The sequence below is a fragment of the Papilio machaon genome, chromosome 11 (assembly GCF_912999745.1).
Source record: "Papilio machaon chromosome 11, ilPapMach1.1, whole genome shotgun sequence".
NCBI classification, from domain to species: domain Eukaryota; kingdom Metazoa; phylum Arthropoda; class Insecta; order Lepidoptera; family Papilionidae; genus Papilio; species Papilio machaon.
In genome coordinates this window covers 8,652,401-8,665,981 of record NC_059996.1, presented here as the reverse complement: position 1 = coordinate 8,665,981, position 13,581 = coordinate 8,652,401, and the positions used below count along the sequence as shown (strand labels likewise).

General features: G+C 41.0%; 2 protein-coding genes and 1 long non-coding RNA gene across 3 annotated transcripts; 2 read left to right on the top strand and 1 right to left on the bottom strand.

Moving 5' to 3' along the window:
• The first annotated feature begins 1,080 nt into the window (after window positions 1–1,080).
• On the top strand, window positions 1,081–3,521 carry LOC123721398. The gene is made up of 3 exons (XR_006756226.1): window positions 1,081–1,333; window positions 1,668–1,751; window positions 2,654–3,521. It is a non-coding gene; the product is annotated as an uncharacterized LOC123721398 (long non-coding RNA).
• Window positions 3,522–7,436: 3,915 nt separating this feature from the next.
• On the top strand, window positions 7,437–10,811 carry LOC106709742 (protein FRG1 homolog). Its single transcript, XM_014501600.2, has 5 exons — window positions 7,437–7,648; window positions 7,761–7,927; window positions 8,074–8,277; window positions 8,565–8,766; window positions 10,589–10,811. Exons 1-5 carry the CDS (start codon window positions 7,587–7,589, stop codon window positions 10,734–10,736), a joined length of 783 nt encoding a protein of 260 aa, XP_014357086.1. The 5' UTR covers window positions 7,437–7,586; the 3' UTR covers window positions 10,737–10,811.
• On the bottom strand, window positions 10,775–12,624 carry LOC123721416. Its single transcript, XM_045680116.1, has 3 exons — window positions 12,563–12,624; window positions 10,840–11,925; window positions 10,775–10,793 (listed from the first exon to the last, which is right to left on the bottom strand). Exons 1-3 carry the CDS (start codon window positions 12,622–12,624, stop codon window positions 10,775–10,777), a joined length of 1,167 nt encoding a protein of 388 aa, XP_045536072.1.
• Between the last annotated feature and the right edge of the window lie 957 nt (window positions 12,625–13,581).

Genomic DNA, 13,581 nt, shown 5'->3' with positions numbered 1-13,581 from the left:
ACTCCAGTTGAAAGACATCTGAGAGTTTGAGAAAATTGTACGACCTTATCGGTCTTCACGTCGAGGGAGGACGTTGATGTTACTGGCGAGAGACGTGAGACAATGAATGACAATGACAAAAGAAAGGAAGAAAATCATATTGAAATAATTAAATAAAATTACTATGACGACTTGGTTGTTTATTTTGATTATTGTTAAAAGGAACATGTTGTAAAAGTTTAAAATAAAGTTTTCGTTTGCATTATCGAAGATTATAGTGTGCCCAAGCAGTCCGTCTTTGAGTGAAGACGATGCTTTATCGCGGCAACAGCAACTCGGATTTTTCGCCGTATTTAGCATTAGAATTTTGGTACACATCTTATGTGAATACCGTCAGGGGAAATGCAGCAAAGGAATTAATCGACGAGTAAACTAAACAATCGGCAGTGTATATGCGCCAATTGCAGCTATGCACATGAAGAAGTCTCGATAGTTTAATGTTTATATGGTTTAAAATTAAAAGTTAAGCACAATTCAATTTTTTGGTCGACCGATAGTCAGTCGCTGTAGTGTGCTTACTTCAATATTTAATTTAATTTGTAATCTTAACTTTACTAACATAGTTATAAGTATTATTTTACTAACAATGTATGGACTTATTATGGTCTGAATTAAATGATTTTTATTTATTTATTTTATTTAATACATGCTTATTCACATTATGTGCCGATTAGACTATTGTGCGAATAAGTCTCTTGTCTGCGGAGGCTTTTAGATTCACTTAATACGATAATCAAATATTTCTTTTTTGTTCTGATGGAATTTTTAAAAACTTTATACTGTTTGTGTGGCAACACTATTTTCAAACCCAACCGAACCGCCAATCTAACCGCGGTCTGTCTTTTCGTTTCTAAAGTGCTTGGCTGGATTATCCACACTCGTGCTTTTTATTCAAATTTAAAATTCAAGAACTGCGATTTCGACACAACGTTTTTTATATTCACCTAAATACTATAAATTTTGGATTTTTTTTAGTAATGGCTGAACAGCAAGCTGTCCCCGATCCCCGTCACCCTGAGGCTCCCAGGCCACTTGGAGCTCCTCTTGTAGTTTCCCTACAAAGGGAACTCGAGGTGGTTTTCTCGGGATGATAACTTTTATGTGGTCAGTCGCTCGAGGGGGGCCTCGACAATCATGAGGTGCGCCAGCGACCGGTGTCCAGCGCACTGGATACTGCGGGATGGGATTTATTACTCTAAGTAATTCAAAAACTGCGATTTCGACACTCAACGTTTAAAGCTGGACCGACGATTGGGCAGCACAATCATTCCCCTACTCCCTGGGTGCTTAATCGGTGAGATAACAAAAATACCTTCTTTGTTTTTATTAGTGTATGACCTTTAGGCTGAGTTGCAGGGTTGTTTTATTGTTCATAAAGAATACTGTAAGTAATATTGTAAAAAGCCAACTACAACTAAAAGTCACTTGTTTTGTTGTAAATTTCATGCTTATGTGCAAAGTTTGTATATGCACTTTTGCTTGACAGTATATGTAATAAAATATTTTGGATATTTTGTTCTGAGACAGCCCTGCACATGTTATATTTTTTGGTCCTTTTCTGTGGGAATGGATTTTCCCGGTTTAAAAGTAATTACTCAAGGTTATTAAATAACCCTCTCTTTTTTCAGCAATACAATGTTCCAGGAACTAAAGAGGAGGGCTTCAGAGGAGAGTATTCCTCTGAATGCCATATATGAGGAAGAAGCTGCCAGGTAAGTGATAACTATTTCTTAAGAATTGTGTTGTTTATACCACCTTATTTATGGACCCTTTATTTGGACATTCAATTAGTTCAGAATACCAAAGTGATGTGTGTATATTTTTTCTTTTGATTGATGATTTACTATGAAAAACTATGATAGCATTATTAACTAGTAGGTAAGGTGATGCAAATATTAAATATAAATCTTCAGTACAATCTATATACACTGGTGGTTGTGTAAATAGAAACACTACCAATGGTTGTTGAGATTATGTAAGTTACTTCAGTGCAATCATTTGTGTTTTGAAATAATACAGTAAATATTATGTAAAAAGTGTCCTTTGTTATTTAGGAGTAACATAGGATAATAGAAGTCAATCAAGTCTGCTCTAGCCAAAAACTAGGAATACTTGGTGGTATAACACCTGTACCTGATAACAGTTTGAGCGATTTGATATTTTTCTTGACACATTATGTTTTTCTATTATTCACATTATTATATATTATTTACATAGTTAACAGTTTATTATATTAATTATATAATTTTAATTTGAAACATCCCTATAGGAATATTCGTTGATTAATCAATTTACCAACACTTAAAAACTTCATTTTTCCTTTTTGGTTTATTCTCCATAAGGCGAGGGCTGAAAATCGGTGTTGTCGTTCCGGGCAAGCTATTCGCCGAGCCCAGGCCTTTTAGTGTTACCACCTTCCAACTAATTTGTACCTTGTTTATTTTATGTATCTACATTTGTGTGTAACCTAAATAAACATTTTTTATTATTATTACTATTAAGTCAAAGAATATTCAAACAGTGCAGTAGTTTATTCAATGCAAAAAAAAAATTAGCAAGATGATATGTTTTGTAATATAGTTTGAAATAAATATTTTGGAATGTTTTTTTACAGATATCCGGATGCTGCATCTCACCTGCTCTACGAGAGTGTGCTGCCATCGATGCGGAAGTGGAGGAGAAACTCACAGCCGGCTCAGCCACTCACCTTGGAGGAATATGCGGTGGCCTAATAAGGCTTGTTAAGTCCTGTTCTTTTCGCCACTGTGTCGGTGGCGGAAGGAAAAGCTGTCATATTAGTCATGCGCGGTTTCGAACGTTGCATCGCTGACAGTGAAGTGCTAGTCATCGATGGAACATTCCTGACTGTCCCAGCTGGATTGTCAATTTGCCAAATTTTAACGGTACACAGTATAATTGCTGGACACAATTTTCATCCTGCTGTAGTCCTGATGCAGAACCGTCCTCTGTATGAGGCAGTTTTCCTTAGAATTTGGCAAGCAGCTGGCAATCCAAGACCACAACAAATTATAACAGATTAGAGAGTGCAAACGAGCAGATTGTTGGACGTAGGCGTTGAGGCTGTTGTTGATAACGTCCCAGAATTCGCTCAAGAAGTTGTCATTGCAGACAACATTGAGCAGGTAGCACCGGAGGTGGTCCAGGCTCCTATTCTGGTACCCGCCGATGTCCTGCCCGCGTCTCCCCCCCGCGTCTCCCCCCGCCACGATTTTGATCGCGAACCTCAACCCCTTCGTAGCAACATCTGTGCGACTAACCCACTCGAAGTGGTGTTGATCCCATGCGGTCACACGCAATGCCAAACTTGTCTGGACCGTTTGTTTGAATTAAATTATGTAATTTGCCCAGTCTGTCGCTCTAATGTTCAATTTTCGAATCGAATTTTTTTTAAGAAATGAGGGGAGCGACTAGATACTTGTAATGGGTATTGTAAATATAGCTTGTAAACCTTTTACAAGTATGTTAGAGACAAATTTTATTTTCATTTAATTTAAATTAATTATTAAGAGATACTAAACTCGGATTCGAGAATGAAAGTGAATAGTCATTACTTCTAATATAACCTAAAAGAATCAGTTACTATAAAAACACAATGTAGAACAAAGTCCTAAATTAGACGATCACATATATAAAATATCTTTTGCACAAATAACAAATTCTACCTTTGGAAAGATATACAAATTTTGATGTCCTAGTCTACTTCAAAATTTTGTATAAACCGAGTGTTTGTATATATTTTAAAAAGGATAGTTACAATAGCCTTGAGCTGGCGGGTATGGGGGACCCGCCAGCTCCCACTAAGGGCCGGGATGAAAGTGCACTATAGTTCCGATGTGCCTTTCCTAAGGTAGTTGATCCAGCTTCATAGTGGTGATACATCAGGGTTAGGGATTGCAATCCGGAAAAACGGATCCGGTAATCCGGCGGATCCGGCATCATTTAATGGTTACCGGATCCGGTACCAATATACCGGATCCGAAAACCGGATCCGGTGCTAGCAGTTTGTGGGAAAATAATATAGCTGTTGCATGAGTAGGTACTTTAAATGCGTTGTGCGTATATATTTGCAGCTCTATTAGAAGTCGTTTAGCTGATGACACAATTAACAATATTTGTTTTCTACGATCTTATTTTCAAAATCAATATTGATTTTCTTTTAATACTTATATTTTTTTACAATTATTACTTAAAATAATTATTTATCGTAAGTTGATTAAACTAAAGAGTTCTAAACTCATTATTGTGATAATTTTTGTCATTCATTCGTTCGACAGATTCATCAAATCATGATGGTATCTGTTATAATCATAAATACCTATAAGACTTGTTTTTTAGCATTCTCAAATACTTTAATAATGATTTTGATCTCATTTCAGTTAATTACGTAAGGTTAATTGTATCTATTAGATATTATAGTTACTTGATAATTAATATTGTTACTTATAAATTGATCTATCTGTGAAAGTGAAATCTAGAAAGACTAAGCTACTCGTTACGTCGTAAAATTATTACTAGTTACCTACACTACTAAATTTTAATTGTTTTATTGTTGTCTATTTGTCTTAACATTGGTTAAGAAATAAAGTCGATTTTATATATTTGTGATTTATTTTTAATAAACTACCTACATATAAGTGCAGTGACACTTGATTAACTTACTTATTTTGTACTAAAAAGCGAAAACCATCTTGATTTAATCAATTCGGTCGGATCCGGTCGGATCCGGCCGGATTGATGGGAATCCGGTCGTATCCGGCCGGACTGAAAATGACGCCGGATTGCAATCCCTAATCAGGGTATCTCCACTACCATGCGTAGGAGGAACTAGAGGTGGTTTAGTGGGTATGCTTCCCTTCCGGGAGAGACTCCCACATAACTGTTTCCCCCGAGGCACATAGTATGTTTAAAATATTCTCATAAAAAAAAAAAATTGGAAAACATGTAATTAGTTTTTGACGTCAAAGTTAGTACAAGTACCGATAACTAACAACTTTCCCAATAAAAAAATATTCAAAAAAAATAAAATCATATTCTATAACTGCATATGAATAAACTGTTAATGTAGTAAGGAGATAATTGTTTTCATTATCACTATGTAAATGTTTCTTTGATATAGTTTTTTGTTATCATACATATGTTTTATATATTAACCTTTGATTTGTAAAGTTTTCTCTATTAGGTTGTATTGTATAAATCACAATACTTTATTAAAAAATTTAAAGTATGGGTTAATTTTTTACTTTGTTTCCCAGGATCTACATATGGAATCCTGTTCTGTAAAATGTTATTTATTGAATAAAGCAATAAAAGATTGAAAATAACCTCTCTTTTTATTACTCATTACGTTCCGGTGCGTTTCTTGGAGATCCCGGAACCTTCTTGTTTTGCACTCGAGTCTGGCCACCGAGGGGGTTTTAGTGGGTCGAACCCCACATGCCCCTGCCTTTAGAAAGCTTAGTAACGACAAAATAACTGTCACAGAAAGCTGTTACTCTTGGCCATCCTGTTACAAAGTCCTCCCATCATATCATTTTACGCGATGGCTAGAGCCAACCGGTGAATTGATAATTTAGTAAACTGCTCTGTGGGGTTATTTGCTATAATGGGTATGGGGGCTTGAAAAAATGTTAGTACATATCTGAAAACGCATTTCAAATTATTTTTTCCAAAAATTAAGGCAAACATACAATTGAACGTAACGCGTCCTACCACGAATGCTCACGCGTTTACAAATGTTAAGATTAATCCTTACCCATTGTATGAATATAAACTGGTTAATTTTTTTGGAGGCTAAAGTTATTGATTTTACAAAAAGCTTAGCTGAGTAGAGTTAGCCCATTTTAACACTTTTTTATATGACTCATCTTAATGAGCTCTCATAGCAAGTGTGCATCCAACAAAAATTTGAAATTGAACTGAACTGGAATTTGTTGACAGTCAATTTTTGAATTAACTGTAGATGTGTTGAATTATGTTTCTACCAAAATGTCCCCAAGGATATATAACCCACCCCTCTATATAACCAAGAAATATAGTTATGAAAAACAGGTAAAATTATTCACAATTATGGCGCCAAACGTCAGGAAAATTATTGTAAACTTGTAACAACAGTTGAGCTTACAAATAGCAACTTAAGTTTGTTTATATAAATGATTTTGGTAAATTAACATCGCAAACAAAAAAAAAAAAAAACTCCTCTTCGGGCTTCTCTCTACTTAAAATTTTGACTGAAACTTTTTACCGTCGGCCGCCTGCAATTTAGGGAAAACGAAATATGTAGATTGTATTGTTTTGATTGTAATTGATTTTCCTGGAGTTGTAATATAAATATACACTCAATAGAAACTAAAATAAATTAATATCATCATCTAAATCTTATCTTGATTTGAATTGCTTTATCAAAACATTTTAATAAGTTGAATGTTATGTAAAATCGCTATATTACAAAATATAGAATAAAATAATGTATTATAAAATTAACTGGTAACCAATATTATAAATAAGAAAAATTTGATTAATTGTTTGGTTGCTTTATAAGGACTACAAAACTACTGGACTAATTTGAAATTTCTCTCACTATTAAAATTCCATATTATCGCTGAATAAAATCATAAAAACTCGAGCATATCCAAAGTGAGAACTCTATTTCAAGAAACATATGATTTTAGAAACATATTAAAAAGACAAGGGAATACAAAATACATAATCATATCATCAATTTAGAAAATAGGAAGTACTATGGATGTCATACTGTAAAATTCATTCATTCAAAAATACACCGTTATTGCTTCTAAATTAATAATACTAAATAAAATAAAATAGTATGCAAATATCATGTGGACATTTATTGTCCAGTAATTTTTAAAACCTATGGATGATGTACTAAATTAATTTAATTTATTTTAAATTTTCACCGTCGAAAAGGGCGCGAGATTTGAAATTTTTCGCAATACAAAAACATCAACTAAACTAGTAAAGTAGTCTAAACGAAGCATAATCATAGAGAATTAAACGCTCCTGATTGGCTAGTAGGATTCTGACAGCTGAGTGGCCGCCATGTTGGCTTCCAATTATCAGGCCGTACATTATTGGGCTGTGCATTATCAGTTCGTGCAAGATATTGTACGGCCAAATAATGTACGACCCAATAATTCGTGTACACCTACTTTCTATGGGACACGAATTATCAGGTCGTACATTATTTGGCTGTACAATATCGGCCCGTGCCGATAATGCTCGCCCCAATAATGTACGCCCTGATAATGCACGGCCTGATAATTCATGTACAAACAAACCATTGTTTGTACATGAATTATTGGGCCGTACATTATCAGGTCGTGCATTATCGTGGCTGTACATTATTGCCTCCCCTTTGACTGATCATTTTGAACTTATTTGTGTATTTTATTTTAAAATTCAATGCGAGAATGTCTACCGAGAGCCAGATTTTTGGTTTATAATTGTTTCGTATTGTGTGTCTTCAATTTCTTCACGCTAACTTCATCATTTCAATTTGAAAGAAAACGATGACAGATGAGTATGCAGCTGTTAAAAGAGGGAAGTTGGTTTTGAAGGGAGACAAACCTAAGTAAGCCATTTTGATCTCAAGTAATGTATTTGGTACACGAATTATTAAATTGCGTCGCACAAAATCATTAAACTGTCATATTGATTTAAGCCTTCATGTAATTGCATCCCAGAGCAAAAAAACGCAAGCACAAGAGAGGTGACAAAGGAGATGAAGCAAAGGTGGACGAGGACTGTGTCAAGCATGGCGGATGGTGGAGAGTGACAGCAGCCGAAGAGATCACGGGATCTGTTGCCATTGAGTTTGGCAGAAACACCTATGTCTCTGCTCTAGATAATGGTTTGTTGCTTTTATATACGTCAGTTTTTTTCTTTGATATGTGAAGTCTGCTATTTTTTTGGGTTGTATTTTTAGTTTGAATTTACACCATCAACCTTTCTGTCTACTCCCAGGCCTATGATATGCAACACAATTTGTACTTGCAGGTTTATTTACAATAGGGGCACCGCATGACGAGGGTGATGGGCCATCACCCGAAGAGATATTCACTGCATTCCCCGCTGGAGACAATAAGTTCGCACTAAAATCGGGCTACGGCAAATACCTCGGGGTCACCAAGGACGGAATGGTGGTCGGCAGGTCTGATGCCGTGGGCCCCATGGAGCAGTGGGAGCCTGTGTTCCAAGATGGTGAGATATAATAAGAAAGTCAAAACTTGTACTGTTCTAATGACTACAAAGTATCTGTAAATCAAACATTGTAAACATTTATCCTATGCCATGCAGACAAATAATTTTAAACTTTATATCCCAACAGTTACCTGCCAATTGCCTTTCAATATCCATTAATACTATCACAGGGAAATGATAAAGGAATCTGACATGGGATACGCTTCCAATTTGTTTATTTTGTGTGACAACACTCTCTGCAATGGCTTACATAACAGCCACCAGCAGTGAAGGTGCATCGTTCGCAGGTCGGACGGCAATCCTGAGTGCACTCAACAAGTTCGTGTCAGTGGATGCGGCGGAGGACGCGGTGGTGGCGCAGCTGAGCGGCGCCGACGAGCGCGCACACTGCGCAGTGCGCACCGCCCGCCCGCGCGCCGCCGCCCCGCGCCCCGCCGACGCAGACGACACAGACGTAGGCGACCTCACCACGCTCGAACTCAACTACGTGTTGGTACCATATTAACATTTCCTCCGAATAAGCGATTTTAATCTGAGTATTTCTTTTTGTTCCCTTTGTTGGTTCTCTCAAAACAGGATTTTTTTTGAGTTATGGATGAAAATCTTGTTAGATGACCTCAATGTACCGTAAAATTCACCCGGAATTTACAATTTGTAATTTAATTTGAACTTTTTTGTACCTGATTTGCATGTTATTGTTTTTTTTTGTGATATTTGAGATATTTGTTATCTTTTATTAAGCTACTCTTATCTTCTTACTTATATAATACTAGCTGTGCCCGCGACTTCGTCCGCGTGAAATACTGTTTTCGGGTAGCTTTTTTTTTTTGGCTTATTATTTTACTTAACCGACGTACTATTCATTGATGTATGGATGATTGCACCGTTGAGGTAAAATTATTGCAAACTTTAAATGTCATATTTATTTATATCAAATAAGCAGCCTTAGAAAGAAGTTTCAAGCTTCTAACTGTAAAAATGACGATACTTCCATACAAATTACCACCCCCACTTTCAACCCCTTACAACGTTTTTTCGCGCTAAAAAGTAGCCTATGTTCTTTCTGAGGCTCAAGACTGAATATTAGTAAGGGTGACAGCAAAACGTATTAAACAAAACATTCACTAAAATCTAAAATATTCCGAAACAAAATTTCATCCCTTATCGTTATTTAGCACCCTTAAGGGTAACATTTTTTCAAACATTCAATTTCATATTTATTTATATCATATTAGCAACCTTAAAAATTAGTTTCAAGCTTCTAACGGTAAAAATGACGATAATTCCATATAAACTTTCACCCCCACTTTCAACCCCTTACAACCCTTTTTTTCGTGTTAAAATGTAGCCTTTGTCCTTACTCAGGCTCTAGACTAAATATTGGTAAGGGTTACAGCAAAGCATATCAAAACAAAACATTCACCAAAACCGAACATATTGCCAAACAAAATTTCATCCCCTATTATTATTTAGCACCCTTGGGGGTAAAATTTTTACAAAAATTTAATTTCGTATTTATCTATATCAAATTAGCAGCCTTGAAAATAAGTTTCAAGCTTCTATCTGTAAAAATAACGATGATACCATACAAACTTTCACCCCCACTTTCAACCCCTTACAACCCCTTTTTCGCGTTAAAATGTAGCCTATGTCCATCCTCAGGCTCTAGACTATCTGTGTACAAAATTTCATTTAAATCGGTTTAGTAGTTTTGGCGTGAAAACGAGACAGACAGACAGACAGAGTTACTTTCGCATTTATAATATTAGTAAGGATTAATGAATCAGATGGATTGATGGATGGATGGATGTTTGTTTGAAGATATGTCCGGAATGGTTGAACTGATCTTGATGAAATTTGGCACAGATGTAGATGGCATAGTCTGGAAGAACACATAGGCTACTTAATAAGTTTTTTTTTAATTCCGCGCGGACGGAGTCGCGGGTGACAGCTAGTTTGTTAATAAATTCATAGCTTTTCTTGGAATTCTCATGAATGTACTCTCTTAGCCTTCTACAAACCCTTTATATGAATGAAAAAGATTACAAGAGATGTCACATTAGTAAATTTATATGTATTTATTATTTAATAAAATCATGGTACGTCACCAGGTAATAAGGTAAAGAACTGATCAATCAGTAGCTCGGTCGATATTGTAAGTAATGAAAATAGGCATTGATAATTCCGATTTTTTTCCCTGTTTGTATTCACTCCATTATATGGTGGTTCCGCTCGCGCCCTAGCGTTCTCACATTGGATGCAAACAGGTCGGAGTGCGCACATCTCAAGTGTTCTCTCGTGATGTTTTCAGAAAAAAATATCAAAAGTTTCAAGACAAGAAGGTGCGTGTGTCGGAGGAGGGCGCGGGCTCGCTGGCGGCGGCGCGGGCTCGGGGCGCGCTGCACGAGGCGCTGCTGGACCGCCGCGCGCGCCTCAAGGCCGACCGCTACTGCAAGTAGCCGCTGCTGGACCGCCGCGCGCGCCTCAAGGCCGACCGCTACTGCAAGTAGCCGCTGCTGGACCGCCGCGCGCGCCTCAAGGCCGACCGCTACTGCAAGTAGCCGCTGCTGGACCGCCGCGCGCGCCTCAAGGCCGACCGCTACTGCAAGTAGCCGCTGCTGGACCGCCGCGCGCGCCTCAAGGCCGACCGCTACTGCAAGTAGCCGCTGCTGGACCGCCGCGCGCGCCTCAAGGCCGACCGCTACTGCAAGTAGCCGCTGCTGGACCGCCGCGCGCGCCTCAAGGCCGACCGCTACTGCAAGTAGCCGCTGCTGGACCGCCGCGCGCGCCTCAAGGCCGACCGCTACTGCAAGTAGCCGCTGCTGGACCGCCGCGCGCGCCTCAAGGCCGACCGCTACTGCAAGTAGCCGCTGCTGGACCGCCGCGCGCGCCTCAAGGCCGACCGCTACTGCAAGTAGCCGCTGCTGGACCGCCGCGCGCGCCTCAAGGCCGACCGCTACTGCAAGTAGCCGCTGCTGGACCGCCGCGCGCGCCTCAAGGCCGACCGCTACTGCAAGTAGCCGTTGCTGGACCGCCGCGCGCGCCTCAAGGCCGACCGCTACTGCAAGTAGCCGCTGCTGGACCGCCGCGCGCGCCTCAAGGCCGACCGCTACTGCAAGTAGCCGCTGCTGGACCGCCGCGCGCGCCTCAAGGCCGACCGCTACTGCAAGTAGCCGCTGCTGGACCGCCGCGCGCGCCTCAAGGCCGACCGCTACTGCAAGTAGCCGCTGCTGGACCGCCGCGCGAGCCTCAAGGCCGACCGCTACTGCAAGTAGCCGCTGCTGGACCGCCGCGCGCGCCTCAAGGCCGACCGCTACTGCAAGTAGCCGCTGCTGGACCGCCGCGCGCGCCTCAAGGCCGACCGCTACTGCAAGTAGCCGCTGCTGGACCGCCGCGCGCGCCTCAAGGCCGACCGCTACTGCAAGTAGCCGCTGCTGGACCGCCGCGCGCGCCTCAAGGCCGACCGCTACTGCAAGTAGCCGCTGCTGGACCGCCGCGCGCGCCTCAAGGCCGACCGCTACTGCAAGTAGCCGCTGCTGGACCGCCGCGCGCGCCTGAAGGCCGACCGCTACTGCAAGTAGCCGCTGCTGGACCGCCGCGCGCGCCTCAAGGCCGACCGCTACTGCAAGTAGCCGCTCTAATAAAACTCTGCTCCACAATCGGGCGTTTCAATACACAATACTTAGTGTGGCCTTTTTCAGATCGATATTTTTTTTAGTACTACAAACGAGCAAGCGGCCACCTAAATTCGCCGAAATGGCGAAATAAGTCATCCGTCAACGCATCTGCACTTAGATGCGTTGTCTACCTTTAACGCACGAACAGAGTCGCGGGCGTCAGCTAGTATTGTATGGCCCGTTTATTTTGAAAGTGGTGCAAGACCTAATTCTCTTGTTTCGAGAAAATTAGAGGTTAGCAGATGATGAATGATTGAATGGATTGATATTTCTTAGAAGATATCAGCAGAAGCTCGATAAAATTTGGTACAGATGTAGAACACAGTCTAGAAGACAACGTAGGTTACTAATTTAGATTTTTTTTTCTAATTCCGCGCGGACGTGGTCGCATTTAGAAGCTAGTACAATATAAATTGAAATTTCAAGTCATATTTAGCAACATTAGCGCTCGCAGTGACGTAGAACGTAAATAAATAATTGGAGAAGGTATATATTTGTAGCGAGAGAAACGTGATTACCGTTTTCATAACATTTATTGAGGTTTTTTTTTGAATGACATTCGATACATTGGCCTAAACCTACAGTTTGGATAGTTATCTGAAGTAGACGTCGAGCGTGCGGTGCGCGGCCCGCCGCAGCCGCAGCGCAGCGCAGCCGCAGCCGCACACATCTCTCTCCTCTCTCGTATTCAATGGAAGCGACACTTAGCAAGTATAGTTTTAGCTTGACACAGGGACAGTGCGGCCGCCGGCGCCCGCCGCCCGCCTCCCGCCTCCCGCCGCCCGCCTCCCGCCGCCCGGTGCCCGCCTCCCGCCGCCCGCCGCCGGGTGCCCGCCTCCCGCCGCCCGCCGCCGGGTGCCCGCCGCCCGCCGCCGGGTGCCCACCTCCCGCCGCCCGCCGCCGGGTGCCCGCCGCCCGCCGCCGGGTGCCCGCCTCCCGCCGCCGGGTGCCCGCCTCCCGCCGCCCGCCGCCGGGTGCCCGCCTCCCGCCGCCCGCCGCCCGACGCCGGGTGCCCGACCACATTTTCACAAAGGAATATAACCATTCCAAATAAGCTAAAAGCTAGTGCTAAGATATGAGCGACGTCAGCACTCACAGTCAGCCACAATGTCGACATGCAGTCTGCACCATTTTATTTTGATATTTATTTTAATAATTAATCTTCCTTCATATCTCATAATAAATGTAATCGTTACAGATATATATATGACTAATGGATTATTCAGTTAAGAGAGGGCGAGGTTCCCACCGGCCCGGGTCCGGCAACTGGGCGAGTTGCTCCCCCACCCCCCACCCCCACTCTATGTGTAAAGACAGGGGGCGCGATGCGAGCCGCGGCTGAAACACAAACGTTACCTACATCAGATAAATACTAAATCAAAAAGACATTACATATTAGCTCACGTCCGTACCTGGAGATATGATCTTGATGTATCTCAAGATCTGAGATCTGTTGTTAACGAGCAGAATGTTACAATTAGTAGAAGAATATTTGTCCAGTATTTGCTAATTAAAGAAAAATGATATCATCCGCGTCTTCATCCTCGTGAATTATCTATCAAGTGGATGAAGACGCGTATGGCAATGTATATGAATGTGGAATCTGGTGAGTGTACCTGTGCCGGCG

Bases quoted from the DNA above. Each gene is read 5' to 3' on its own strand.
- LOC123721416 (XM_045680116.1), bottom strand. From the start codon at position 12,624: ATGTGTGCGGCTGCGGCTGCGCTGCGCTGCGGCTGCGGCGGGCCGCGC. The intron at 11,926-12,562 runs GTCTACTTCAGA...ATTGTGGAGCAG, and splicing joins CCGCGCACCGCACGCTCGAC to AGTTTTATTAGAGCGGCTAC.
- LOC106709742 (XM_014501600.2), top strand. From the start codon at position 7,587: ATGACAGATGAGTATGCAGCTGTTAAAAGAGGGAAGTTGGTTTTGAAG. The intron at 7,649-7,760 runs GTAAGCCATTTT...ATTGCATCCCAG, and splicing joins TTGAAGGGAGACAAACCTAA to AGCAAAAAAACGCAAGCACA. The intron at 7,928-8,073 runs GTTTGTTGCTTT...TTGTACTTGCAG, and splicing joins TGTCTCTGCTCTAGATAATG to GTTTATTTACAATAGGGGCA.